General features: G+C 41.7%; 1 protein-coding gene across 3 annotated transcripts in view; it reads left to right on the forward strand.

Moving 5' to 3' along the window:
* ASTN2 (astrotactin 2) overlaps window positions 1-26,633 on the forward strand; it is an 856,022-nt gene that overhangs the window by 528,612 nt on the left and 300,777 nt on the right. For all 3 annotated transcript variants that reach the window (XM_081282178.1, XM_081282176.1, XM_081282177.1), the window contains 2 exons: window positions 9,756-9,922; window positions 24,328-24,516. In XM_081282178.1, coding sequence (XP_081138304.1) covers window positions 9,756-9,922; window positions 24,328-24,516 — 356 coding nt within the window. The remainder of the gene's footprint in view (window positions 1-9,755; window positions 9,923-24,327; window positions 24,517-26,633) is intronic.

Raw genomic sequence — 26,633 nt, forward strand, 5'->3', positions numbered from 1 at the left:
TGGGGCTAGGGTTGTTGGCTCAGTGGTAGAGTGCTTGCCTTGAATGTGTGAGGCACTGGGTTTGATTCTCAGCATGGAATATTAATAAACAAAGTCCATTGACAACTAAAAAAAAATGTTTAAAATAAATAAATAAAAATAAAAACCCTACAACTAACATACTTATGGTAACAGATTCAATGCTTTATCTCAAAGATCAGGAATAATTATTATTGTTGAACAAAATGGTAAATGTCTTAGCCAATGCAATAACACAAGAAAAAGGAAGTAAAAGGTTCAAATTAGAAAGGAGTAAATTAAATAGATCACATACTTGTTTACATTTAAAATATGAAGAGACCTTGGAAAAAATTCCAAGAGAAATGAAAGAGTTCATCAAAGTCTCAGGATACAAGGGTACAATTATAGAATATAATTTATTCTATATAATTATATATAATTCTTATAGCCTAGCAATGAACATATAGACACTGAAATTTAAAATTCAATGCCATTTGCAATCCCTAGAACACAATGAAATACTTAAATAGGAATCTAGCAAAACATGTATGCTGAAATTAAATGCCAATCAAAGAAACCAAACAAAATCTAAATAAATGGAAACACATAATACATTCATGAATTGTAAGACAAACATCATAAAGATACCCATATTTCTCATATTGACATGAAAGCTTAAGACAATTTCTATCAAAACCTCACATGATTTCTACCAACATAGAAAATATTTTTCTAAAATCTATACAGAAAGACAAAGAAGTACCATAAGGAAATCTACTTTTGAAAAAGAAAAATAAAGTGGAAATAAAGTCTGTCTTTCCTATTTCTACCCTAAGTTTATGCTTCCCTTGCCTCATCCTTATTAACCTTTTATCACCTTATACTTTTTTCTTTCTTCATAGTACTGTTTTATTCTAGGAAATAATCATTTTACTTGTTTTATTATTAATCATTTGTTCTCTGGAGTTTAAGCTCCACGAGAGCAGTTTCTTGGCTGTCTTGTTTACTACAACCCTTATACCAACTAAAACATTTGCTGGGCACTGAGTAGGTGTGCACTAAGTATTTGCTAAGTGGTGCAGTAAAGGACTTGGGAAGATAAGAAAGAAAAATAATTAACTAGTGGTTTCCATTAAGTCTCTCTGGGAAGGTTGGGTTCATTTATTTGTCATTTGTTAATTTATCCTTCATTTATTAAGTGCCTGTGGTGTGCGGAAGTGTTATCTCACAGAGTCTCCAGAATGCCTCTGGGGGAGGCACTGTCATTCCCATTTTGGAGATGAGAACCTGGGGGGCTCTCTCCCAGGTGAACCAGCCTTCCCAGATGCGCAGCCAGGAAGCCTGCAGTGGAATTCAGTCCTCTCCAAGCTGTGCCCCCACATAGATAAAGGAAACTGGAGCCCAAATAGGTTCATGGATTGTCCAAGGTCACAGGGCAAATAAGTGATGGTGACTGAGTGAGACCTCAGGCCTCCCCTCTGGAGATGTCCGTCCCCTAGACATCTCCCTTCTCCCATCACATCTCTTCCAGGAAGACTTCCATGACTAACGTTTCCTCACTCTGCTATTCCCCATTCACTCACATTTCCAGAATTTTCCTTTTTCCCAGCCAAATTGTACCATATTTTATAATATTTGCTCTAGAATTAGTTCTTGTCTGCCAAATGTGTGCACTTCTTACCTCTTAAGCTAGATCCTAAGCTCCTTACAAACTCAGAATTGCAGCCACCCTTTGATCATTACTAGGTTAGGTACTTGATCACATTTGTCTCACATTATTATTCATTGCTGTGTGACAGATTATCCTAAATCAAGCATCCTAAAACAAACAAGCAAAAAAAAAAAAAAAAAAAAAAAAAAAACAAAGACATTTATTACATCATGCAGTTCTGGAGAGTCAGAGTAACCAGGCTGTGTGGCCCTGGCAAGGTGGCAATCAGGATGTAGGCTGGGGCTGTAGTCATCCCAGCAGGCTTGAATGGGCTAGAGAATTCACCTCCAAGCCTACACCTGTGTCTTTGACAGGCCCGGCTTCTCTGGTTATTATTTTCAGGCCTCAGTTTCCCACTATAAAACCACACAGCATCTCTCCTACCATCAGTTATTGGTCACATACACCAACCCTGGTACAGTGCCATGAGGGATGGGGCCTATACAAGAGGGTGACCAGGAATCGTTGGGGACATTCTTTGCAGCTAGCTATGACACATTTACCCCCACACAGCAATCATATAAAGATAGGAGTTTAAGTCATGGACCAAAGGTTACACAGCTTGTAATAGTTTGAATTCGGTTTGAGCCTTTTCCCCTTCGCCCTGCCATTCCCCCTTCCTTCCCACCTCTTCCCCGGTGTGGTGCTCCTCGGCAGGCAGGCTGGCGGGCAGCACGGTGGCGCAGGTGTGCGAGGTGGACGTCTGCCGCAGCGAGACCAAGCTCCAGCGTCGTAAGTGCATCAAGCCGGGCGTCGGGGGCGCGTACCTCTGCTCCCAGGATTAAAACTAGGTGAACCAGCCATGACTGGCAACACACAGGCCATTAGCTTCACCAACAAGAATGACCTCACACGTGCATCAATTCACATGTTTTCATCGGCAATTTAAACAGCCATTGTCAAGACAGTTCACATTTAAGCTGTTCCTTTCACCCACTCGAAGTATGGGAAAATAGTTGGATGCTCAGTTCACAGAGGTTATGCATTTGTAGAGTACATGAGTGAGCAGCACGCAAGAGTTGCATTGGCTGGGGAAAATTCCAGGATCATCTCAGCTCAACCACTAGGTCCTTAGTGTTGGAAAGATTATACTTGGATGATCCAACATGGCGGCCGGCGAGGAAGCAGCAATTCCAATGTCTCCACATTAACGGGATCAGAAAGACCCATTGGAACAGCTACAGTCTACCTACTGAGGAACTTCTAGCAAAATTCCGTTAAGAGGAGACCTGCTGGGAATTGGTAGGTTTATTAGAAGTGACAGTTTGTCCCAGACAAGTGGATCTTGGCCGGCCACGCGGGCGCAGAGGTCCAGTCCCGCAGCCACCAGCCGCTTCTGTGGGCGGCCGGCCGCCCGGAGCGGCGCGACCCGCCCGAACCGGCAGACGGCCACCGCCATCCTGGCTCTCCCGAGAGGCCCCGCTCTCACTCTGCTAATGGCCACCCCGCCTGCCCGGCTCTTAGCCACGCGGCCACAGCTGCCCGGCTCTACAGGCGGCCCCCCGGCAGCCCGGCTCGGTGAGAGGGGTCCCCGCCCAGCCGGTGGACAGCCCCCGCCATCCCAGCTCCCCTAGCGGCCCCGCTCTCGCTCTGCAAGTGGCCACCCCGCCCGCCCAGCTCTTGGCCACTCGGCCTCAGCTGCCTGGCTCTACAGACGGTCCGCGGTGGCCCAGCTCAGCGAAAGGGGTCCCCGCCCGGCCGGCAAACAGGCCCTGCCATCCCAGCTCTCCTGGCGGCCCCGCCCACTCTGCGAACAGCCACCCCGCACACCCGGCGAACGGCTCCCCACCCCTGAGACCACGTGAAGGGAATCTAACCAAGCCTTTACAAAATAGCGAACTGGGAACTAAAACCAGAGATTGTGTCAGACCAGAGCAAGCCAGTTCCACCCCTCCCTTCGGACACTCCGGCAAGGAGCCAGGGGCCTGCCATAGCAGAGAGGGGAAGTCACCAAAGTTCGGCCAAAGAGATTCCTTCCCAGCGGAATCTACTTTAGCAGGTGTGTGACTCCCACCAACACCAGATACAAACAACCGGGAAACTTCAAAATCTCTCCATGGGCGTGACCGTAAGGGCCAAAGGACTCTTGACCCCCAACTCCCCCTACTGCCAGTGACGTGGGCGTGACTGTAGGGGCAGAGGGAAGCAGAGAAGACTCCCCACCCCCAACTCCCCCAACCGCGAACTGAGAGGGTGTGACGGTAGGGGCGGAGGGAAACAGACGACACTCCAGACCCCCAACTCCTCCTACCGCCAGCAGAGTGGTTGTGATTGTAGGGGCTGAGGGAAGCAGAGGGGATCCTCGACCCACAACTCCTATTACCACCAGCAGCGACACCAATGGTCTTAGCCGCCAGATTCCGAAGGTGTGCCCACCAAAGGGGTCCGGAAAAATTAAACAATTGACTCCTAGACCACAGCTCCACAGCACTGGGGCTTAGATGAATGACAGAGAGAGTGCTCAGTCATTAGGGAAATAGAGCACTCGGTGGGGCTGAAAGTGTAACCAAATCCTTGGAGAACTGCCTCCGGTGAGCAGGACCTGGCTGGCTGGCAGGAAGAAGGGGAGGAGGGGCCGTAGAAGTGAAATGGCTCTGGACCAACAGGATTGAGAGACTCCCAGGAACCGCCTTACAGGGATTGCTGTTGACACATTGAGGGCAAAACTCAGCCCGGAGGGAACAGCTTTGCATACGGGAAGAGAAGAAAATGGATCTCTAAGACCTAATTTTATTTCCTATTTCATTTTATTTTTTTCTCTCCCTTTTCCCTCTCTCTCTCCCCTTCCAAGTTTTATTGCTCTTTCCATTCTCCTCTATGCTATCTATCTCCCTCTCCTTTCTTTTCAAGAGCACCTACCTTCCCCTTCCCCCCAACTTTCATCCCAAGCATTACGTCCTCCATTTCGTGTAACTGTCTAAATGCAAATAGGTGAATGTTTCGAGGCCGTCTATAGTGCTCCTAAATACCTAGCTCCTACCAACACCCTGATCCAATCGACGGTTAGTATCCCCCTTCAGTAGAGCAATCTTCTAAAGTAGCCAAGACATACTAACCCTTATACCTGCATAGCACCTAACCTAAAGTCCTAAGAATAAAAAACAAACGACTATATGCATACAAAATCCAGAAGCCCTTTATAAATTGAATGAATCAGCTCAAAGTACAATAAAGCCCAACATCTATAGGCATAATCTCCCACCACAAAGGAGAGACAACAGAGATAAACAAAGCCAAAACAAATGTATAGGAGAAAGCAGTTTCAAAGCAGTCAAACAGAGCTGGAAAGTAATGTGAACAACATGAAAAAACAAGGGAAAAAAGGATTACAGATAATGCAGGACAACTTAAATCTACAGGAGGACCTAGAAGCATCAGAAACATGGACAGGGAAAGAAATCAAGGCATACCTAACTCAGATGGAACGGAATTTTAGAGAAGATATGAGACAGCAAGTCCAAGAATTGAAAGTATATTTTGAAAACAAACTAAACAAACAAATTCAAACTGCAAAGAATGAGCTTTACCAGGAGATAGATATCTTAAAAAAAACCAAACAGTAATTTTAGAAATGCAAGAAACCATAAACCAGATTAAAAACGCTAACGAGAGTATTACAAATAGGCTAGATCACGTAGAAGTCAGAAATCAGATAATGAAGACAAAGTTTATCAACTTGAAAAGAGTATAGTCAACACTGAAAAGATGCTTAAATCTCATGAGCAATCTATCCAAGAGTTATGGGATCTCATCAAAAAACCAAATTTGAGAGTCATTGGGATAGAAGAAAGCACAGAGGTTCAAACCAAAGGAATGCACAACCTATTAAATAAAATAATCCTAGAAAACTTCCCAGAGATGAAAGATGGAATGGATTGCCAAATCCTGGAAGCCTACAGGACCCCAAACATCCAAAACTGTAATAGACCAACTCCAGGACATATAATTATGAAGATAGCTAACATACAGAACAAGGAGAGAATATTAAAGGCTACAAGGGAAAGGAGGCAGATTACATTCAGGGGTAAACCAATTAGGTTAACGGCTGATTTTTAATCACAGACTTTGAAAGCAAGAAGATCCTGGAACAATGTATTCCAAACGCTGAAAAATAATGGTCTCCAACCAAGAATACTGTATCCAGCAAAATTAAGCTTCAGATTTGACAATGAAATTAAAATCTTTCACGATAAACAAAAGCTAAAAGAATTCGCAGCCAGAAAACCAGCACTGCAAAGCATTTTGGGCAAAATTCTACAAGAAGAGGAATGAAAAATAGTGCCCAAAACCAACAGCGGGAGGTTTCTCAGTAAAGGGGGAGGAAAAAAATCAAAAAGTAAAAACTAGCCAAACTAAAATAAATAAATAAATAAACATGACTGGAAGTACAAATCATATTTCAATTGTAACCTTAAATGTTAATGGACTAAACTCACCAATCAAGAGACACAGGCTAGTAACCTGGATCAAAAAAACAAACCCAACAATATGCTGCCTTCAGGAGACTCATATGATAGGAAAAGACATACACAGGCTGAAGGTGAAAGGTTGGGAAAAATCATACCACTCACACGGCCCTCGGAAGCAAGCAGGAGTGGCCATACTCATATCGAATAAAATCAACTTCAAACCTAAGTTAATCAAAAGGGATAAAGAAGGAAACTATATCCTGTTAAAAGGAACTATCCACCAACAAGACATAACAATTATCAATTTATATGCACCAAATAATGGTGCAGCAACGTTCGTAAAACAAACTCTCCTCAAGTTCAAGAGTCAAATTGACCACAACACAATAATTATGGGTGACTTCAACACACCACTCTCACCATTAGACAGATCCTCCAGACAAAAGCTGAATAAAGAAACCATAGAACTCCATGACACAATCAAGAACCTAGACTTAACTGACATATATAGAATATATCAACCATCATCAAGTGGATACACGTTCTTCTCAGCAGCACATGGATCTTACTCAAAGATCATATATTATGCCATAGGGTAACTCTTAGTAAATATAAAGGTGTGGCGATAATACCATGCACCATATCTGATCATAATGGAATGAAACTGGAAATCAATAATAAAAGAAGGAAGGAAAAATCCAGCATCACATGGAAAATAAACAATATGTTACTGAATGATCAATGGGTTACAGAAGACATAAAGGAGGAAATCAAAAAATTCTTAGAGATAAACGACAATTCAGACACAACATACCGGAATCTATGGGACACAATGAAAGCAGTTCTAAGAGGGAAATTCATTTCCTGGAGTTCATTCCTCAAAAAAAGAAAAAAAAACAACAAATGAATTCGGTTTGAATAATTAATAATTCAGTTTGAACTCAGACCCATTATTCATAGGAACATAATTATACACGTTTGTGGGATTTGCAGTTGTATATTCCTACATACACACAACATGATGTGGTCCTCTCTGACCTTCGGTGTTAAAGCATGGAGGTCAGATCAACTCTAAGACCTGCCTTGCCATGCTCTCTAAGACTGATATGCTTAGTAAGCAACAGGGGGTGAAGTGACTTGCCCAGGAGGCAGTAAAGAGCTACAGACTGGCAAGCCTTCCAGGCCCTGTCCAGCCACCCCCTATGTGTGAGTCCCTCCTCAGCTTCCTCATCTGTCCAATGAGAACAATGACAGGACCTGCTGTATTTATTTCCTCCAGCTACTGTAGCAAATCGCCACAAACTGGATGGCTTAAGACAACAGAAATGTATTATCCCACGGTTCTGGAGGCCAGGAGTCCTACATCGAAGTGTCAGCAGGTCCTAGGGCCTGCAGACAGGAGAATCTAAGCCTTGCTTCTTCCAGCAGTTATGGTTCACGGCTATGGGTGTGCCAATCTCTGCTCCAAGTGCACATTGTCTTCCCCTCTATGTGGGTAATTTTGTTCTGCTTCTCTTATAAAGACATTCATGATACCATTTAGGTCAGCCAGTAAAATACAGGAAACTCTCCTCCTGAGCTTTAGCTTAATCACATCTCAAAACCTTTACCACAGACAGACGTATTCACAGCTTCCAGGTTCCAGGGCTTACGACAGGGAAGCATCTTGGGGAGTCATTATCTGTCTACTTCACTGGCTCATTTATTTGTATAAGGACTGAATGAGTAAAACAGGTCATGTGCTTAGATAATGCTCGGGTTGCAGTGAGCACAGATTTGAAAAACCAAGGTGGTTGGGAATCAGTGGCAGATGGAAAGAACTGGGACTACTACCCCACCCCAGGTCTATCTTGTTTCCCAGTGAGATGGTCCAATGCCCATCCCGAGTCTCTGCAGACAGACAGAACCCAGCCCCCAGTGCCAGCAAATGGCTCCAAATGACCCTGTGACCAGGTGCCCTTCTGTCTGACAGAATGTTCAGAGACAAGCAGGGGACTCCTCTGAGCTTGTATTAATATGTACAGCACTTCACTCACATGGAAAATTGATTTTTCTTTTTAAGCACAAAACGTAGCAGTTTTATAACCTTTCTGCAGCTTGACAAAGGCCATTTATAACCTACTTTCTCCATCACCCTTCCTGGTGCCAGTCTCAAATGCTCAAATGTCTCCAAGAACTCTCTTATGCATTCGTAATTACAAATTCTTCTTAGGCAAAATTTAATTTCCAAGAGGGCTGACCTCGTGTTTTGTTGTGGTGGTTTTGGGAAATTAATTTTGTGTGTGTGTGTATGTGTATGTGTATGTGTGTATTTTTATTGATGTCATTCAGAAGGACGGCTTGGGGAGGGGGCTAGGGAGCTGGCTGGACTGGAGACAGGGGGAGGGCATTTTAATCAGTGATGTCCAGTGATGGATGAGGAGGGCTGGGCTCTGGGTGTTTATCTCTGTGGACAGGAAATGCCAGAAGGTTGAATGAAATTAAAACCTAGGTCCTCACTCTTCTGAAGGCAGGAGTGCTCCTATTGCTTCTCCATCAACGGCGCTGGAGAAGATGAGCTCAGCCTCAGCAAATGATGGAAAACTAAATAAAGGGCCAGATGTCCCCAGTATCAGATCATCCACTCCCAGAGCACTTAGCAGGTGCCATACACACTGACGAGAATGTAACAGCTGAGGTCACTGAAAGTGGGAATTCTTAGGGTTTGCTTAGAGACCAGAGGAGGAATGTGCACAGGGCTGAGCAGAGCATCTGAACATTTCTGTCGAGGAACCCCATTATTAGTTTAAGGAAGATCTGAGTTTTAAAAAAAAATCCATATATTCATTTAAGCTAAGGATGCTACTTAGAAATATCACTTTGGAGGAAAATTTCAGGAGGCCAAGCTAGAGACCAGCAGACTAGTTAGGAGGATTTTGGTTGTTCCCAGGATTCCTTTAGAGTTCAAGGGACAAGGGCAGAGAAGAGATCAGTTCAAGACAGAAAGATAACTCATTTTGTGAGTACCAACTCTTGCCACAAATTCTGAAGTAAGTTATGCACCCTCATGATACCATTTAAGCCACACTAAAAATCTATAGTTGTGTTAGGCCCATTAAGTAGATGAGGACAGTGAGAATCATAGGGCGTAGTAACTTGCCCAGGGTCACACAGTGAGAAGGACAAAAGCTGGAACTTAAGCTCATATTAATAGGGTCTCTTTAAATTATATCTGACGGCTTCCATGAGTGACCTTGCTAACAGCAGACTCTATCAGGTGATAGCAATCCAAACAAGACTGAAGACAACCCAACAGTATCCATATAAACAGCAGTTAATATTTGCTACATGGTTGCCATACCAGCTATTCCAAACACTTTGCTGACACTATCTCCCTCCATTCTCACCACTCTATGAAGGAGATAGTCACAAAAATCCTCTTTTACAGGCAGGAAGGCTGAGGTTCAGAGAAGTAAAGGTTGTTTTTTTTTTTTTTTTTTTTTCCAAAGCCACCCAGCTATCAATTGGCCAAATGAGTCTTCAAACCTGTCTCTGTTGGTGTCTGACACATGAGGCTCTCAGAAGGTGGGAGGAGGGAGTATTGGGGCCAGCCACCTCCTGTGCCATAACCACCCTGTTGCCCTCTTTCTGAGCAGTGCCCAGAGGAGCTCAGGCCCATGAAGGATGGCTCTGGCTGCTACGACCACTCCAAAGGCATTGATTGTTCTGATGGCTTTAACGGCGGCTGTGAGCAGCTGTGCCTGCAGCAGACACTTCCTTTGCCCTACGATGCCACCTCCAGCACCATCTTCATGTTCTGCGGGTGAGTGTATCTGTCCCCAAGGCCCAGGTGTGGGAACCCACGAGGTATGGGTGGGGGTATGGGTGGGAAAATGGTCAGGAAGTGCTGCCTCTCCAGCCTGGGCTGACCTTCAGGGAAATGGCCTTTCATTTCTATTCTGCTTCAGCCGAAGACGTCAAAGGCAAGAGTATCACCTGTTGGAGAGAAGAATGACAGAGGAAAAATAAATAATGGATTAATACATGCAATAATAGAGCCCCTGCCCCCGTTTCATCCAGGGTCAGAATATTTTCCTTGTGAGGTCTCCTGCCCCTTCTGCATGCCCTCCTGCAGCCCTGGGCAGTGCTGAGTGGAGAGAAAAGCAAGGATCACGAAGGTGTTCACACAGGAACCACCAGGTGTGGTGCGCAAGCAAATCCATAGGTTTAACCCAGGTTTGAACCTAGATTCTGCAGGAACTCAGCAGTTTGAGTCCAGCATCAGTATCTGTGGCCCTAATGCCCCATAGGTGAGTAATCGCAGATAGCTGGTGCCTAGGAAACAATACACTCAAAGCTTGTGTCATAGCTTGGGACTCAGGAAGAACTCAAATAAGGATGTTGTTTTTTCTCATTTTCACAGTCCTGGGGATGAAACTCAGGGTCTCGGACAAACCGGGCACATGCTACTACTGAGCTACATGCCCAGTCCCTTAAAGTGAATATTAAAAGTAGCAGGAGAACCAAAAAAGGGGAGCACATTGGAACTAAACTTGCTGAGTGGCATCAGGCAAATTGCTTTCTCTCTCTCTGGGCCACAGTTTAACTGTCTGTGCAAAGAAATCACTGCACAACTATGGCTCCCATTTCTTCCAACTTACCTTGTTTTCCCTATGTGTAGTAGAGTTACCTCCGCCCCAGACATCACTTAGCAAAGCCTTTGGTCCTCAGTAACCACTCAAGAAAATAGCAGCATTTTGTTCTTCTCATGTCTTTTCTGGTTATATCGTCAACATTAGAAAATTTGCTTATCTTTGACATTCTGAGACTCAGAAAAACAATCGTATGCTTGTGTGAGAAGGATTCCCAGTGCTCTCGTCATTGTGGTAGGAAAGCAGAATATGAGATTTAGCAACCTCTGCAGTCCCTCTATCACAGAAAAAGGAGGTGGGTTTTATCCCAGTTTACCAGAAAACTGATTGAATTTGCACGGTTCTAGTACACAGAGTTTAGTATTTATTACAGGGTCTCCTTTCCTGCCCCAGTCACGCTCAGGGTTGCAGGTGCCTTGAAGCAGGTGTTGGGGCAGCTCGCTGGAGGTCCTAGATATGTATCAGTAAAATAAATAAGAAATAAATTAGCCTATGCGGACCTGAATTTATGGCGGTGTCTCCTCAGCCTAAGTGACTGCAGGGCAGTGTTGACTAAATTATGCATGGACTTGGATCTGCAGGCTTGCATACAGAATCAGCTGGGTCCTTATCATTGTTATTTTCCTCTCAGTCTCCTTGGGGGGAGGGTGTTCCTCTGTGGAAAATAACAACAGGAACAGCGGCAGCCGCAGCACTAATGGATTTTGACATGGGAAACTATCACCACCTTCCATCCAGAGCCCACGATAGGGAACCTTGGATTTGGTAATGCTGAGATTTTAATCCCATCAGGACTGAAGACCCCTGACCTTCAATTGCCTCAATACCTACTACCTCAATATAATGATATCTATGAACAGTGCAAAATACTTAACATTTATTATTCCATTAAAGCTAAGCAACATGCTCAAGGTCTACGAAACACAACTGGGAAACACATTATTAATTGTATGACCTTGAACAAGTTACTTGACATCTCTTAGCTCTGGGCCTCAGTTTCTTCATCTGTAAAAAGACCAGAATAATAGTCCCTGTCTATAGAGTTGTTATGAGCTCTAAAAACATTGCTTACATTGCGATTTACATAAATATTTAAAGTGCTTTGGAACAGCACCCTGCATCAAGTTAGCACTATATATGTTCATTCACTAAAGTAACTCAAGTGAATGATCCTAATGACAGTCACCCATCACTTGCTCAGGGACCTCATGCCCTCAACATTTTGGTTTCTGGATCTCTGAAATGGACTTTCTTACCTTTTCTGTCATGGAAGGTCTGTGGAAGTTTGTTTGTTCACTTAGGCTGAGGAGAGACCGCCATAAATTCAGGTCCGCATAGGCTAATTTATTTCTTATTTATATTACTGATACATATCTAGCACCTCCAGCGAGCTGCCCCAACACCTGCTTCAAGGCACCTGCAACCCTGAGCGTGACTGGGGCAGGAAAGGAGACCCTGTAATAAATACTAAACTCTGTCGTACTAGAATAAGAGTTGATTTCGGACAGAGTGTGTTGTGTGCTGTTAAGACCCATCCAATGCAGATAAACTGGACAACAAAGAAAATGAAACCCAGGTGTCCAAACACCAACTGCAGTTTTAATACGCTTTTAGAAATTGTCTATTAAGGATGCAAATGAGAAGTTACCCACATTGGTTAGAAGCACTGTAAACAATGAAGGCTATTAGCAGGTGCTTGTGAGAGAGCTGGTTGAGGGAGAAGTGGGAAGTTATTGAATTAAGCAGGAAAAACAAAGCAAATCCTTACTTACTCAAGGAGACCTTCCCAACTTGTGGAAAACTTAAGAGTTTTCTGAATAGGGACAGGTTTAATAATTCTGTTTTCAACCTGGGTTAATAATAACAATTCTGGGTGTAATCCCTAGTACCAAAAAATAAATAAAAATAAAATAAAAATAATAGCAGCTAGCAATTTACTAAGCACTCCTTTTTAAAATATTTTTTTTAGTTGAAGTTGGACACAATACTTTTATTTATTTATTTTTATGTGGTGCTGAGGATCAAACCCAACGCCTAGCACATGCTAGGTGAGGGCTCTACTGCTCAGCCACAACCCCAGCCCTACTAATCACTTCTTATGTGCCATGACTGTAGTAAGTGCTTCGTGCACACATTAACTCATTTAATTGTTATAACAATTCTTCAAGAGAGGTGCTATTATGATTCTCACCTTACAGTTAAGAAAACCAAACAGGATGACTTGCCAAAGGTCACACAGCTGGTAAGTGGTGGCTGTCAATTATTCAAACCCAGTGATTCTGGTGCCAATCAAGACAGATCTTATGTCAGTGGCTGGCCTCTGGACACATCTAGTCATGTGGTCTTGGGCAACTCACTCAATTTCTTTGAGCATGTGTGTTTTCATGTGCCATCAGAAGTAACTACAGCCCCACTATGCAGATCAAGTGAACCTGTGCAAGAATGAGCTGTCATACTTAATTAAGCCCTCAGTAAACCATAGTAATAGTTAGTCTAACAGGTGGAAAACCATCACATTCAATTATTTAATTACTGGATTTGATGTCTGGCTTGCCAATTTATCTCCAGTATCTAGAATAGTGTTTGGCATATAGTAAGTGCTCAATTAGTAACTGTTAAATGAAGTTGCTCAAATAATGGAGCCAAAGGAGTGGTTCCTATTCACCCTTTCCAACTACATTTCCAACTATATCCCTCTTCCTGTGTTAGCCTCTTAGCTTCAGCCTCTGTATTTTGACTACTTTCTGTGTCTCCTCTTCCCTTCCCTTGTATACCCTCTCCACTCACATGCCCCTGAACCTTTAACTTGGACTCCTGTTTCATCTTCTGTCCTTGGTACAGGTGTCACTTTCTTCAGAAAGCCCCCCCCATCCCACAGGGTCAGCATGAGATGGGCAGCTACCCTGAATCTAAGAACCAATAACCATCATTTCTCAAGTGGGATTAGGACATGTATGGAAATAATTTTTCTCTTTGTCTTATTTTTGCTTATATATATATATTTTTATTTTCATTTCTACACAGGGGGCCTTCTTAAAAGAGAAGAGGCTGCTTATATTTTGCCTTATATTCTAATTTATACCAATGAAATTCTGACACTTCCCATAGACTGGACCTCTGCTAGCTGTCCTGATTATCAGCCCCTTACCAAGCCAAGTTCCCTGCCAAATAGATAAAGCATTCAAATTCTAAGGTTACTCCACTACTCCTCTGACTCTCCATTGTGGTTGGCCCATTACCTGGTTGACTCACTGGTACTGCCCCACTGTGAACTCCTCAAGAGCAGGGACAGTGCCTTAGTCACCTGTGACTCTGTATTATCATTCCATACTAATTGACCTAAAGACTTCTTCAAAACTATAAGGGTTGAATTCCTCCACCTAAGGTTTGTTGCACCCACTCTGTGCCCGACCTTTAAGGAGATGCTAAGAGGTCCACAAATCATCAAGCACAAGTCCTAGCCCACCAAGTGCAAAGAGGGCACTGTGAGCAGGTGGCTGAGCCTCACTTGGTCCTAACTGATGTTCACAGAGCACAGGTACCAATATGGTAGGCGGAAGCAGGTCAACTAGAAGTAGGTTGAGAAGGTCACTGGGTACTAAGCTGAAGTATTTAGAAAAGATCTTGTAGGTGAAGAAGCATTACCTTCTGTGAAGAGCCTGACAAGTTACCTAGCAACCGAGTTTGTCGGTTTCATTTGTGTGGGTGTGTTTACAACGTCTGCGGTGCACACTGCCAAGAGAACTTAATTTTATCCACATAAATCCAGCACGGTTTTAAAAAAGCTGTTAATATAAAGATAGGACTGATCAGAGCCATTTGTAAGGAGCGAAAAGGAAAGGGAGAAAATGGTTTCAGGAGTCTGAAATGAGAGAGTTGCTCAACATGAGACAAATTTAACTTTGTGCTTCTTGGCAACCAAAGTAAACAGAGAAAAAAAAATACCCAAACAAGACATAGTGAATTATACAGTCATCTTTACTTCAGAAAAAGAAAATTCTGATTTTCTGTTTTGTTTTCAGGGGGTCTACCCCTTTCCCTGATATCATCTGCTAAGAGATTTTCCCACGTATTCTTATGTAAGGGAGAGAATTCCATCAACTTTTTTAAAGTTTCCATATCTCCCAAGTGACTTAGAGAAGGAAAATGAGGCCCAAAGTTCTCAAAATCAGTTAGCAAATAGAATTGGGATAGGAAATGGGGACATCCCAAGTATCTTTAGGACCTAATTCTCATGAAAATATATTTAAAATATGAGCGCAAAGAGCATGTGTGGTCTCAACTCATCCTTATTAGCCTGTTTAATGTCCCTTTCACATGATTTTAGGAGGAGATGAATTCAGGTATTTAATGTCCACAGTTAACTGGAAGCCACTTCTGTCCTTGTCAAAGTCTACTCTGGTAGAATGGGGGCGACGACTTTGACTTTGACAGTCAGCATCCAGTTGCAGAGAGTGGAAGACATTCTTCAGGCAAACATTCTTTGGTGGTTTCTGCCTAAAAGCCTTTTTAAGCTAGTGCCTGGGCTGCCCCGCTTCTGACTTTTGATTAGAGGATGTGGACTTACCCTCTAATAGTTCACACTGAATACTTTCAGGCTGGATTCTCATCAAATATTACTTACTACCTGTGCTCTCTGCTGTTTAAACATTGGCCAAAGCTCACATGTAAGAAATATTCACAAAGAATCAAGAGAAACACATAATGTCCACCTTTTCTTCAGCTAGGTATATTCCCATGGTTTTGTAACATACCCAGAGATTTTTTTCTAAGTAAAAAATAAAAACTAGAGAAGCTGGGTGATGAGGCCCATGTGGGAGAGTGGCAGCACTCTGTAACTGCCTCCTGCAAGTTCCCAGGACACCAGGGGATAGTAAAGCCTCTGACAAGGTCCTCGGTGGGGAAACAAATTTTTTTGATTGTAGGGTGCGATATTTTCTGCATTTTAACATATCTGAAATGAGGAGTGTCTTATTCTCAATGGTTTGATGGAGTTTAATTGGCAGTCTTTCTTTTCTATGATTTCTTTCTTTTCTTCCATAGTGTTAAATGAAATGCTAGCGTTTCTTACCATTTGGGTGGCTCTTAGAGTAGATCAAATATGTGAATACATTAGCCCAAGGTCCTCATGGACTCCTGTTTCCTTCCCCCTTTTCGACAGAATAGCCTTGCTTATAGAACCTCCAAAATGGCTTTCCTGGGAACGCAGCGTATCCCCGGGTGAAGGCTGGAAACCAAGACCACAGACAACAGCTCTACTGAGCTTCATTTTGGCTAATGTGGGGACAGTCCAGGGAGAGTTCATGGGAAGGACTCTGGTGGCATTGGTTAGTGGGGTTAATGCCATCGAGAGCGTCAGCTGCTGGTCCTGGCCCTGATGACCCCAGGTGGGATTTCTCATGGTGTCAGGGTCAGCTCTGAGCAGCCTTCTCCTCTCTTACCTTGATGATGGGTACGCAGGCTGACGCTCTCCTGGGTTCAAGTCTGTCTAGCTCCTTGAGCTGTTCTTACCCTTACCTTTTCTCTGTTCTTATTTTTGTTTAGGATTTGATTCCCTTCCTTATTTTTTAAAAATAATTTCTAGTCTGTGGATTTCATTCAATCATTTTATTGGTTCCATAGACCATTGAGAAATGGATGAATAAGCAAATAAATAAAAATGTTCTCTGAACGGAGGGTTTGTACACAACGCCTTTTTTTTTTCTTTTGTGGGTCCCAATTTCCTCCTTTGAAAAACAAGCAGATTTGAGAAAGTCGTTTGTTGAAGTGGAGAGAACAGTGGATTTGGAGTAAGAAGTCCCAAGTCCAGATCCTGGATTTTCCCAGGTCCTATGTGACCTTAGTCAAGAAGATTAGATGTCCCAGGCCTCAGGGTCCTCCATGGTCATGTTCAAATGAAAGTACTGCTGTGAGGATTAAGGAAAAAGAGCTCCTGGGTAGACACATAACAAGGCTTGATGCCACCGTCTCCACAGTCCCAGTGTTACTCATCATGTGAGGGGTGTGTCAGGGTGACACATTTGTTGCCTTCAGCTAAAGTGCCCAGTTTCTGTCTTTGTACTTATTTTATGTTTTGCATTTTGGCATATGTATAAATATAATTTCTTGTGGATTTTGGCTCGTTTCCGATAAGCCTACGCTCTTTAGAGTTTCTGTAAGAAAATCTCCCAGACAACAGAATGTTCTGCAGGAGCTGTATAATTATGTGGCATCATATGAAAATAAAATCAAAAACAGAAACCAACAACTAAACAGACCTTCACATAAATCTTCCTGTGCCCCGAGGTGGCTTGGGGCAGAGAATTTCTTATATTCTAAAACTCAGAGAGGATCATTCGCCTTCCTGACTCCCTGTGTTTTTACCACTCTGTCTCTCACGGTCTTACTGTGAATACACCAGGCCTTTTATCTCTCCCTCCTTCCTCTCCTTCTAACCCATAATCCTTCTCCACCCCACGCAAAAGAAAATCACCACGAGCTTACAGTGTGACCAGGTTAAGATCTCTCTCTCTCTCTCTCTCTCCACACACACACACACACACACAATTCACATTCACATGCACTCATACACACTTGGAGATTTGAACTCCTCAGTTTCATTCCCAGCACCATAATGACTGATCACTCTGCTTCTCCAAACCTGTTTCCTTATCCTGAAATGGGAGCAGGAGCTCCTTAAGAAAGCTGTGCATGTCCTAACATTCCTGCAGACATCCCCACAAACTCAGTGGCACAAAACAGCCCAAATTTATTTCTTTACAATTCTAAAAGGCCAGAATTCCTAGAATCTAGGATTTGCATGATTGCATTCCTGCTAGAGACCTTAGTGGAGAATCGGCTTCCTTTTTTAGCTGGTAGAGACTACCTGTATTCCTTGATCCTTTTGTCTCCTTCTTATAAGATCAGAGGGGGTGATATTGGGTCCACACAGATAACCCAGGATAATCTTCCTGTCTCAAAATTCTTTAATCCGTTACATCTGCACAGTCTCTTTTGCTACACATTTGCAGATGTGTCTTGTTATTTTTTTGTTATTTTTGTTTCCATAACAAAATGCCTGAGATAAATACTCTTATAAGGAGAAAGGTTTATTTTTTCCCATAATTTCAGAGGTTTCAGTTTATGGTCCCTTGTCCCTGTTGCTCATGGCCTGTGGCTACCCTGTGTGTGAATGTGGGATTATGAGGCAGAGGAGGCTGCTCACCTCATGGAGGCTGGAAAGAGAAGGGGGGTCAAAAGGGACAGAGGACAAAATATCCTAACTTCCTTCCACTAGGCCCCATCTCTGCCACCTCCCAGTCAAGCCATGGGCTGGAGTCCAAGCCTTTAATATGTGGGCCTTTGGGGACTTTTGAGGATTAGGATATGGACACTTAGCGAACATTATTCTATCTATTAGAGGTTTTAATAAGAAACAAATCATATCATATATCCAAAATGTCCACTTGATCATGAAATCTTAAACGTGGGCCTGAGCATTGCATATAGTGTGTGTGGGGGTATGTAATGCATTTTTTTAAATCTATGCAATACATATAATGATTTCATGTGCATAAATGTACATTGTCTGATGTATTATTTTCCAATGAAGGAAACACAACAAGTTATGTTCTAAAGTTTTGCTTTGAAGCAAAAAAAAAAAAAAATGAAGTCTAGAGAGAAACCAAAAACTGGGATCTGAGAACTAGTGGAAACAAAATTTATACTCCCTAAAGTATAACTGGGCTGATAGATCAGGTAACTCATAATAGCATGAATAATAATAATTACACAATTGCTGGTGCATTACTTGGCCACTACATAGTTTTTTGTTTGTTTGTTTGTTTTTTACTTTTTTTGTGGTGCTGGTGATCAAACCCAGGGCCTTGTGCATGCAAGGCAAGCACTCTACCGACTGAACTATATCTCCAGCCTTTACACAGTTTTGTTCTTCACCTAAGTTATCCCTAATTCTCACATCTGCTGTATAATGAGGATTGAAGTTACCTCATTTAATAGATGATAATACTGAGCCCTAGGAAAGAAGGAGATTTGGCCAAGTTCACATAGCTGGTAGGTGGGACAACCTCTATTTAAATTCAGATTAAATTAGCTCCAAAATTGACACATTGTTCGTCCCTTAAGTAAAGGGGCATGAAATCTCAATAAATTCACAAAAGTAGAAATCATACATGCTACTTTCTTATTAAGAATTAACAATGAAGGGGGAACAAATCTATTGGGATTTTTTTTAATAACTACCTTCTAAGTTCCACTTGGATATGGGGGAAAAAAAAAAAGTCAGGCTGAAAACCACTTTAGAAATAAAGAGGAGCCGGAAAGCTGCATGTCGAACTCGTGGGATGTAGGGAAAGCTGCCGTCAGACAGGCCACAGCTTTTTGTAAGAAGCAAGAAAGATTGAAAATAAACAAATAATGCATTTGAATTAAAAAGCCAGAGAAAGAATTATGAAACAATGTAAAGAAAGCAGAAGAAGGAATTGAACTGGAACGGGGGGGGGGGGGGGAAAGGGAGTCCCGTCAATAAAATACAAAAAGACTCCTTCAAGCAGAAAGAGAGAGACAGGGGAGAGAAGAGAAGAGAGATTAAAAATCACATCAGGAATGAGCTAGGGACATAACTATAGAAGCACAGAAGATAAAACAAATTTTATGAGAATGCTGTGTGCAACTTTATGCCAACACACTTGAAAGTCTTGGTGAAATATATTATGTTCTTAGAAAACACAAATTGCCAATTTTGAGTCATGATGATATAGAAAATCTAAGTAGGCAAATAAAGTGGAAATAAATGACAAGAAAGCTAAGTATCAACAACTGAGAAGAAGACATCAGGCCTGGAGATTGATAGGCAGGTCCTGTCAAATGATCTTGGAACCAATAACCTCTAACTTAGGTAAACTGAGCTAGAGAAAAAAACCCAAAATGACAGCTTTCTAATTTATTCTCTAATCCTAAAACCCAAACTGAGAAAATATGTGTTCATCCTTCTAGAAAATTTGGGGAGACACATTAGAAGTAATGACTTAATTGTGTTGGTAGGATTCCAGATCAACTGACATAAATCAATAACTTTTCTCAAATCACTAACTAGAAAATATAAGTGAAAATATGATCATATTAAAGTGACAAAGTATAATGATAGAAGCTTTCACTCTCTAGGGACACACCATGTTCCAAACATGACACCTTTAATTCTCACAATGGTTTTTAAAGTGGGACTTCTTTACAGATAAACAAACAAGGTTCAGAGAAGCTAAGCAGTCTGTCTGAGGTCACACACAGCCTGGATCTAAAACACATGCTTGTAACCTCTAGAGTGTAGTACCTCCCATAAATGTTTATGAATAAGACATGTGCCATACCTTTCTGACAAAAAGTCTAAAACTTCAAAAATTTTTTAGAAATGATAAATGGATATATAAATTCTTTTCTAAATGAGAAGACTTCAATTTATAAAGAAACTGTAATAGTTAAGATGAGATAAGCTTTGTCGCTCTAACAGGAGAAGACCCCCTGCCCCAAAGAGAAACATGTACGCAGAAGTTAGTTTCTTATTCGTGCAAGGTGTGCTGTGATGGAAGCCACCTGCCTTCATCCTGTATTATGCCTCTGAAACACGTGATCTCCAAGCAGACCAGAGCGAGACAAGAAAGGGGCCTGGAAAATGCAGGATGTTGTAGAAGGGCTAAGTCTCATCAGTACTGATTCCATTGCTAAAAATACAGAAGGTCTCTCTTTCCCTCTCCAGCCAATTGCAAGAAAAGCTTAGTCTACAGGGTGCACCCAGGGAGAGGAACAGTGCAATGAATGCAAGCCCCCAACAGTGCCCAGCACAGAACTGACTCTCCAATCATATATATATGAGACTAAAACTTTCCCCCAACTTCAATACATTACCACCTAAAATTAATCCACCACCTTCCAAATTTTTATGAGGGTTTTACCTGGCCTTTGGTGAGCTAATTCTAAAATTCATTTGAAGGGGAAAATAAGGAAGAGCACTCTAAAAAGTTTGAAATAGAAAATCAGCATTCATGAGGGAGAGAGGACTTACTTTATCCTATCCAAAACAAGTCATAAAGCTAGAGTGATTAAAAGATAGAGAATTAGTTCAGGAATATATATGTAAGGAAATAGGAAAATCCCCAGCCACGTATGCATGCTATACATTGGGATTTAGTAATCTGATAAAATCGCATTCAAATTAGTTGGCAAAAAGATGAACTTTTTAGGTAATTGTCTTCCTGACTTAAAAAATAGTTCAGTTAAAATAACAACTCTCACAGCACCCCAAAATAAATTCCATATATATTAAGTAATCAAAACCAAAAAATAATAAAAATGCTAGAATTATGTACAGAAAGATATTTTATCATCTTGTAGCTTTCTAAACATTGCATAAAATTCAGAAGCAATAAAGGACTAGAATATAGAAGTTATAAGCCATCCAAAGCAAGATTAAAATACAAGCACAAACTAGAAGAAGATTCTCATACATATTGGAGAGTGAAGAATAACTAATCAGAAAATATGCAGAGCATATGCAAACGAATAAGAAAAGACAGATATCATAGTAGTAAATGGTCAAAGCACATGAACAGACAGCCTGCAGAAGGAGAAACCTAAATGACCATAACATGAAAACATGCTGGACTTCACCAGTAATCAGGGAAATGCAAGTCCAAACAAAATATGAGTTAATTTTCCCATCCCAGAGTGGCAATATCCATATGAATGATGTGGCAAGATCAGACCTCTCATTCATCAATGATGGGCTTGTAAACTGGGTGAGCCTCCACAGATGGCAATTTAGTAGATCTATCAAAATTTTAAAATTCATAAAACATTGACCTAGCAATTCCTCTTGTAAGAATCTGTCTTATAGAAACACACACATGTGCACAGTGATATATGTATAAAGACTTTCATTATAGCACTGTTTGTAATAACAAATAGCTATAAACAGCCAAAGTGCCCATCAATAAAAATTAGTTAAAAGCATTATGTTGCATTTATACTGTACAGTGCCAGATAGCCGTTTTAAAAGAACAGATCTATATGTTAGAGACTTGACAAAAAGAATCTCCAAAAAATTGCCTTAGTTGTCATTGCATGTCTCATAGCAATGCATAGTGCAATTCTCTTGATGGGTTTATTATTAAATGTCTATGCTGTGGATGTGTATTTAAATGCATTGGAAAAAAAGTCCTGGAAGAATACAAAACAGATGACAGTGATGATCACTGGGACAGGATGTGTGGAGTGACAAGTCAAGAACTTCCACATCTTATTCTATAGACTTTGATAATGTTTACTCATTGACAACAATAACCTATTCACATGTGCAGAGGCATGCATGTATATGGGTATGTGGAGAGAGAGAGAGAGACAGAGAGAGAATTCTATCTACTTTACCCAGGAAACGATTTCTTCCTATTTTCTGAAGGCCTCCTAAGATACATAGGGAGCTAGATTTGATAGAGCACGTACATGTGTTCTACACTTTCATATGCATTCAATTCATCTCCACTGCAACTGTAGTAAGAAGAATTTACTAATATGAACAGAAGCAAAAAGGAAGGATAGATTTTTACCAAGGCTTGAGGACAGGGCTGCCTTCCAAGAGGCTTTTTCTTCTACTTTGAGCAAGAACTTGCAAACATTAGAAAGACAATCAGGGCATCAGTGTAGTACACAGGGGCATAGAAGGAAGCCAAGGAAAATACTGACAGCTTGCTTCATGCATGAGAAGTTCCTGGCTTTTCACTAAAGTGGTTTTGGGTCATGCTTTCAGTTCTGCTTGTCTGTCTTTCTCTCTCTCTCTCTCTCTCTCTCTCTCTCTCTCTCTCTCTTTCTCTCTCTCTCTCTCTCCCTCCCTCCCTCCTCCCTCCCTCCCCCAATTTTGATACTATGGGTTTAACCCAGGGACGTTCTACCATTGAGCTACATTTCCAGTTCTTTTTTTTGAGACAGGGTCTTGCTAAGTTGCTGTGGCTGACTTCAAACTTGCAGTCCTCCTGCCTCAGCCTCCAGAGTCACTGAGATTCCAGGTCCACGACCAGTTCCACCTTTCTTTTTTCTGCCTCCAGTTTGATTCTATGACTCTTGTATCAATCAGCCACTGGTCCCAGCAACTTGCTTACATTTTCTTTCCAAACCACCTCACAGAGCCTCTGCCTGGTCCTATGAGTTCCTGAATCTCTTTTCAGTCAGATTAAATGGATCTTCATTCCACCCTTTGAAAAAAGACAAATAAGAGAGAGCCTGCTTCATACAGACTCAAACTTAAAAATCTTAACCATGTCATATTATGCAAAGAGAAACCACTGGATTTGAAGGAGACAAGAGTAAAAAAAAAATTCTTTGCTGCTAAACAGGTCTGAATTTGAATGCTAACTTTGCCACTCACAGCGTGAGTGGGGTTCTCATATTGTGTGCATAGCAGGAATTTTATCCTCCTTCATGCTTAAGAAATAATTATGCACATTGTCCAGTGGATAGAACTGCTCAATAACTAGAAATACCATTATTACTTCCACTATAATAATGACTTTGTTAAGTACATTGTAATATTTTTGTAGCCAGTGAATCTTGTGACTTCATGGCATTCTATTGAATTAAGTAAGATGGGAGGGCCAATCCCACATTACAGATGAGGAAGCTGGGGAACAGGAAGTTAAATGATTTCTTGGATTCACATAGGTCACAAGGAGCAAAGATGACATTTATATGGGATTTTTCAAGTGTGTTACATATTCTTTTGTATCTTATTAATTTATATGAGTCCTGTTCCCTGTGCTTAGCACAAAACCATGAAAATGTAGACATTTCTGGTTTCATTTGTCAGATGCTGAGACCTTTTGCCCTTCCTTGACTCCATTCCCATCCTGGTGCCCCATACTTTTCTAAGAAATCCTTCACCTATTGCAAACACTCCCAATTTGCAAATCTTATTTCTGTATTTCATTCAGATGCCTGATTGGTCCATAGAGGAACCCATGTCGGCCTCAGAGGCATGTCAAGAGCCCTTCTGTGCTGTCAGGAAGGTGATAAGAGACCAACAGAGGCTGCTAGCATTGATAATTGAACAGAAACCTTGGCCACTACAGTGTGTGCTGTCCATGGTCCTGGACAGGTCACCTCTGTACTCCAAGGGCAATAAAAACCTTGTTTTTGCTACAGTATTCAACCTTTGTCGACAGATACACTGGGAATAGATTCTTGTTTGAGAAACTAGTTGATAATTCCCAGTGAATTGGTCTGTTATGCTCTCTTAAGTCTGTGTGTTCATGGAAAACCGTTTTTAAATTTGCTTTGTGCGTGGATGTGCATGCTGGTATCCCCCTTGGCGCCTCCAAAATGTCACAAATGACTTTCCTTGAATTTACCAATTTGCAGGATTAATATGCTTCTCTCCAGACACCTGTGCCCTAGATAGATTTCAGCCAGAAGAGCTGTCTCCATTCCTAAACTCTGACCTGTTTTTCAAGCAAAGGAGGCCTTTGTTTTAGGTCACCTCCAATGGGGACATCCAGGATGCAGAGCTAACTCTGGACTCTGTTTTATCATGCAGTTGTGTGGAGGAGTACAAACTGGCTCCCGATGGAAAATCCTGCCTAATGCTCTCAGATGTCTGCGAGGGCCCCAAGTGCCTCAAACCTGACTCCAAATTCAACGATACCCTCTTTGGAGAGATGCTACATGGTTACAACAACCGGACCCAGCATGTGAACCAAGGCCAAGTCTTCCAGATGACCTTTAGGTATGGGACGGACACTTGCACATTGATGGTCACTGACCCAGATGCTGGGCAGGGGGAGGAAGTGTGGGCCCAATGGAACAGATACTTGTGGTACTGGACATCTCTCTAAGATCACTGATACCCACCCAAGGAGTGCTCAGAGGCATCAAGATTCATTCTGTGAGATTCCTTTTCCATGGACTTAGCACTTCGTTGTTACACTTCCCATTTTTCTAGCTCTATCCACATATTTGAAATTGAATTTTAAATCATCCTGTAGGTATAGTTAATGGATTTTTAAAAATTTTAATTAATCTTTCAGTCTATTAAAAGTATCCTATGGATGCTATTCAGGCAGTTCAAAAATAAAGACATTTAATGAAATAGAAAAATAAAAATTTCATCACCTAGAAATACCCAGCATTAATATTTTCCTGAACATTCTTCAAACATCTCTTTCTCTCTCTTTCTCTCTTTCTTTCTCTCTCCCCTCCCTTTCTCCCTATTTGTCTGTTTTTACATGCTTGCACACACCTCAAATCTCAGTTAAGCTGTTTAGAAATTGCTTTTTTCTCCAGGAATATGTCACAGACCTTTTTTCCCCATTAATAACATGGTGGTGCATAGGAAATTAAAAAATCAAAAGGAGCGCTCATCAAATGAGAGGAATCAAGTGATGGCTTGTTGACAGGCTATGAGAAGATTGGACAAGGAGGTCAATGGCGAAAGGCCTCCTTGGACAGCTAAAGAAACCAGGGCCATTCATGGAATTTATCCATGCCTCAAAATCTGAAGAGCCGCAAGATGGTAGAATAAGTATATTACAATGGATTTCTCAAACCAAAAACTATATGTTTAGACAGTTTTGCATGATTAAGGAATAGGGTATTATTATCAAGCTATATCCTCCTAATCCTTTGAAATCATATTTTTTAAAAGGCAGAACTAGTAACAAATCACTATTATGGTCATCACTGTCTCCCTCATCATCATATTATTACCAGTGTATCGTTGCACTAGGAGTGGTAATGTGGTTATCAGCTATTAAGAATTACTCTATTTTAAGCTTTTCACTATTGCTACTATTGATGATAATGATGATGGTGATGGTGATGATGATGATGATGATGAATAAAATTAATTCAGCACATTCCTGGGGCATTCCAGCCTTTTCCATCATCTACTAACTTGTGTCATTCTCACACTGGTCCTGTGAGTCAGAGACTTTTATTATCCCCTGACTACAGATGAGAATCAGAAATTTAAGGTAATTTCCCAAGACCCCCTTCTCAGAAATGAGAGAGGCAGGATAATGCACTTTAGCATCTTTATTGGGCAACTAGGATCTCCATGTCACAATGGAATGTCAATGCCAGAGAGACTGAGTGACTTTCCCACTGTCACCATCCAGTGATGTAAGTCATCCATTCAGATGTAAGGCTGACTCTAAAGCCTTGCTTTTACCTTTGAATTCAGTATACCACCTCATCTCTCATTTTAGAGAATGAGAATCAAACTATGAATTCCCCAAAAGTGTTCATTCTGTGGTCATCTCAGGCTCTCGGAGTACCTACGATGTCCCAGGTGCCATGATGGTAACTGAGGAATACAATGGAAAATCAGAGGTAAATGGCCTCGAACCCCCTGGCACTTAGGAATAGTTGACAGAGGGATCTTGTATATATATTTAATTTGCTTAATAAGGTAAAGATACAGGGCTTCAGGGAAGCCATTAACAATGGGATCTAATTTAATTTCAGCTGAGTGTTGAGAATGCCACTGTTGGATTAGATGGCAAGAGTAGGCTTTGGAGTCTGCAGTTCAGATGAAGAATCTGTTAGCTAATACCTGGAAGGTGAGTGGCAGTTAACATTGGAGAAAGTATCAACCAGAGACAAATATTCTAAGAAGGGAAAGACTTGATGGTTACAGGAGATTAGAGTCAAGTGGTGTTGAGCAGGGAAGTAAGATGAATGGTGGGCTGGAGCCCAAACAGGGGCGGAGCATAGGTGTCTCCTGAGCCAAATCTATTCTAACACCTGTCAGAAAACTCTTAACTCACTAAAGAAGGGAGTATGGTGCCTGAGTTGCATTTTTCAACCTCGTGGTGGCAGTTTGGAAACAGATTTCATGGAAGA

The sequence above is a fragment of the Spermophilus citellus genome, assembly GCF_964194105.1.
Source record: "Spermophilus citellus genome assembly, chromosome: 2".
Taxonomy (NCBI): Eukaryota; Metazoa; Chordata; class Mammalia; order Rodentia; family Sciuridae; genus Spermophilus; species Spermophilus citellus.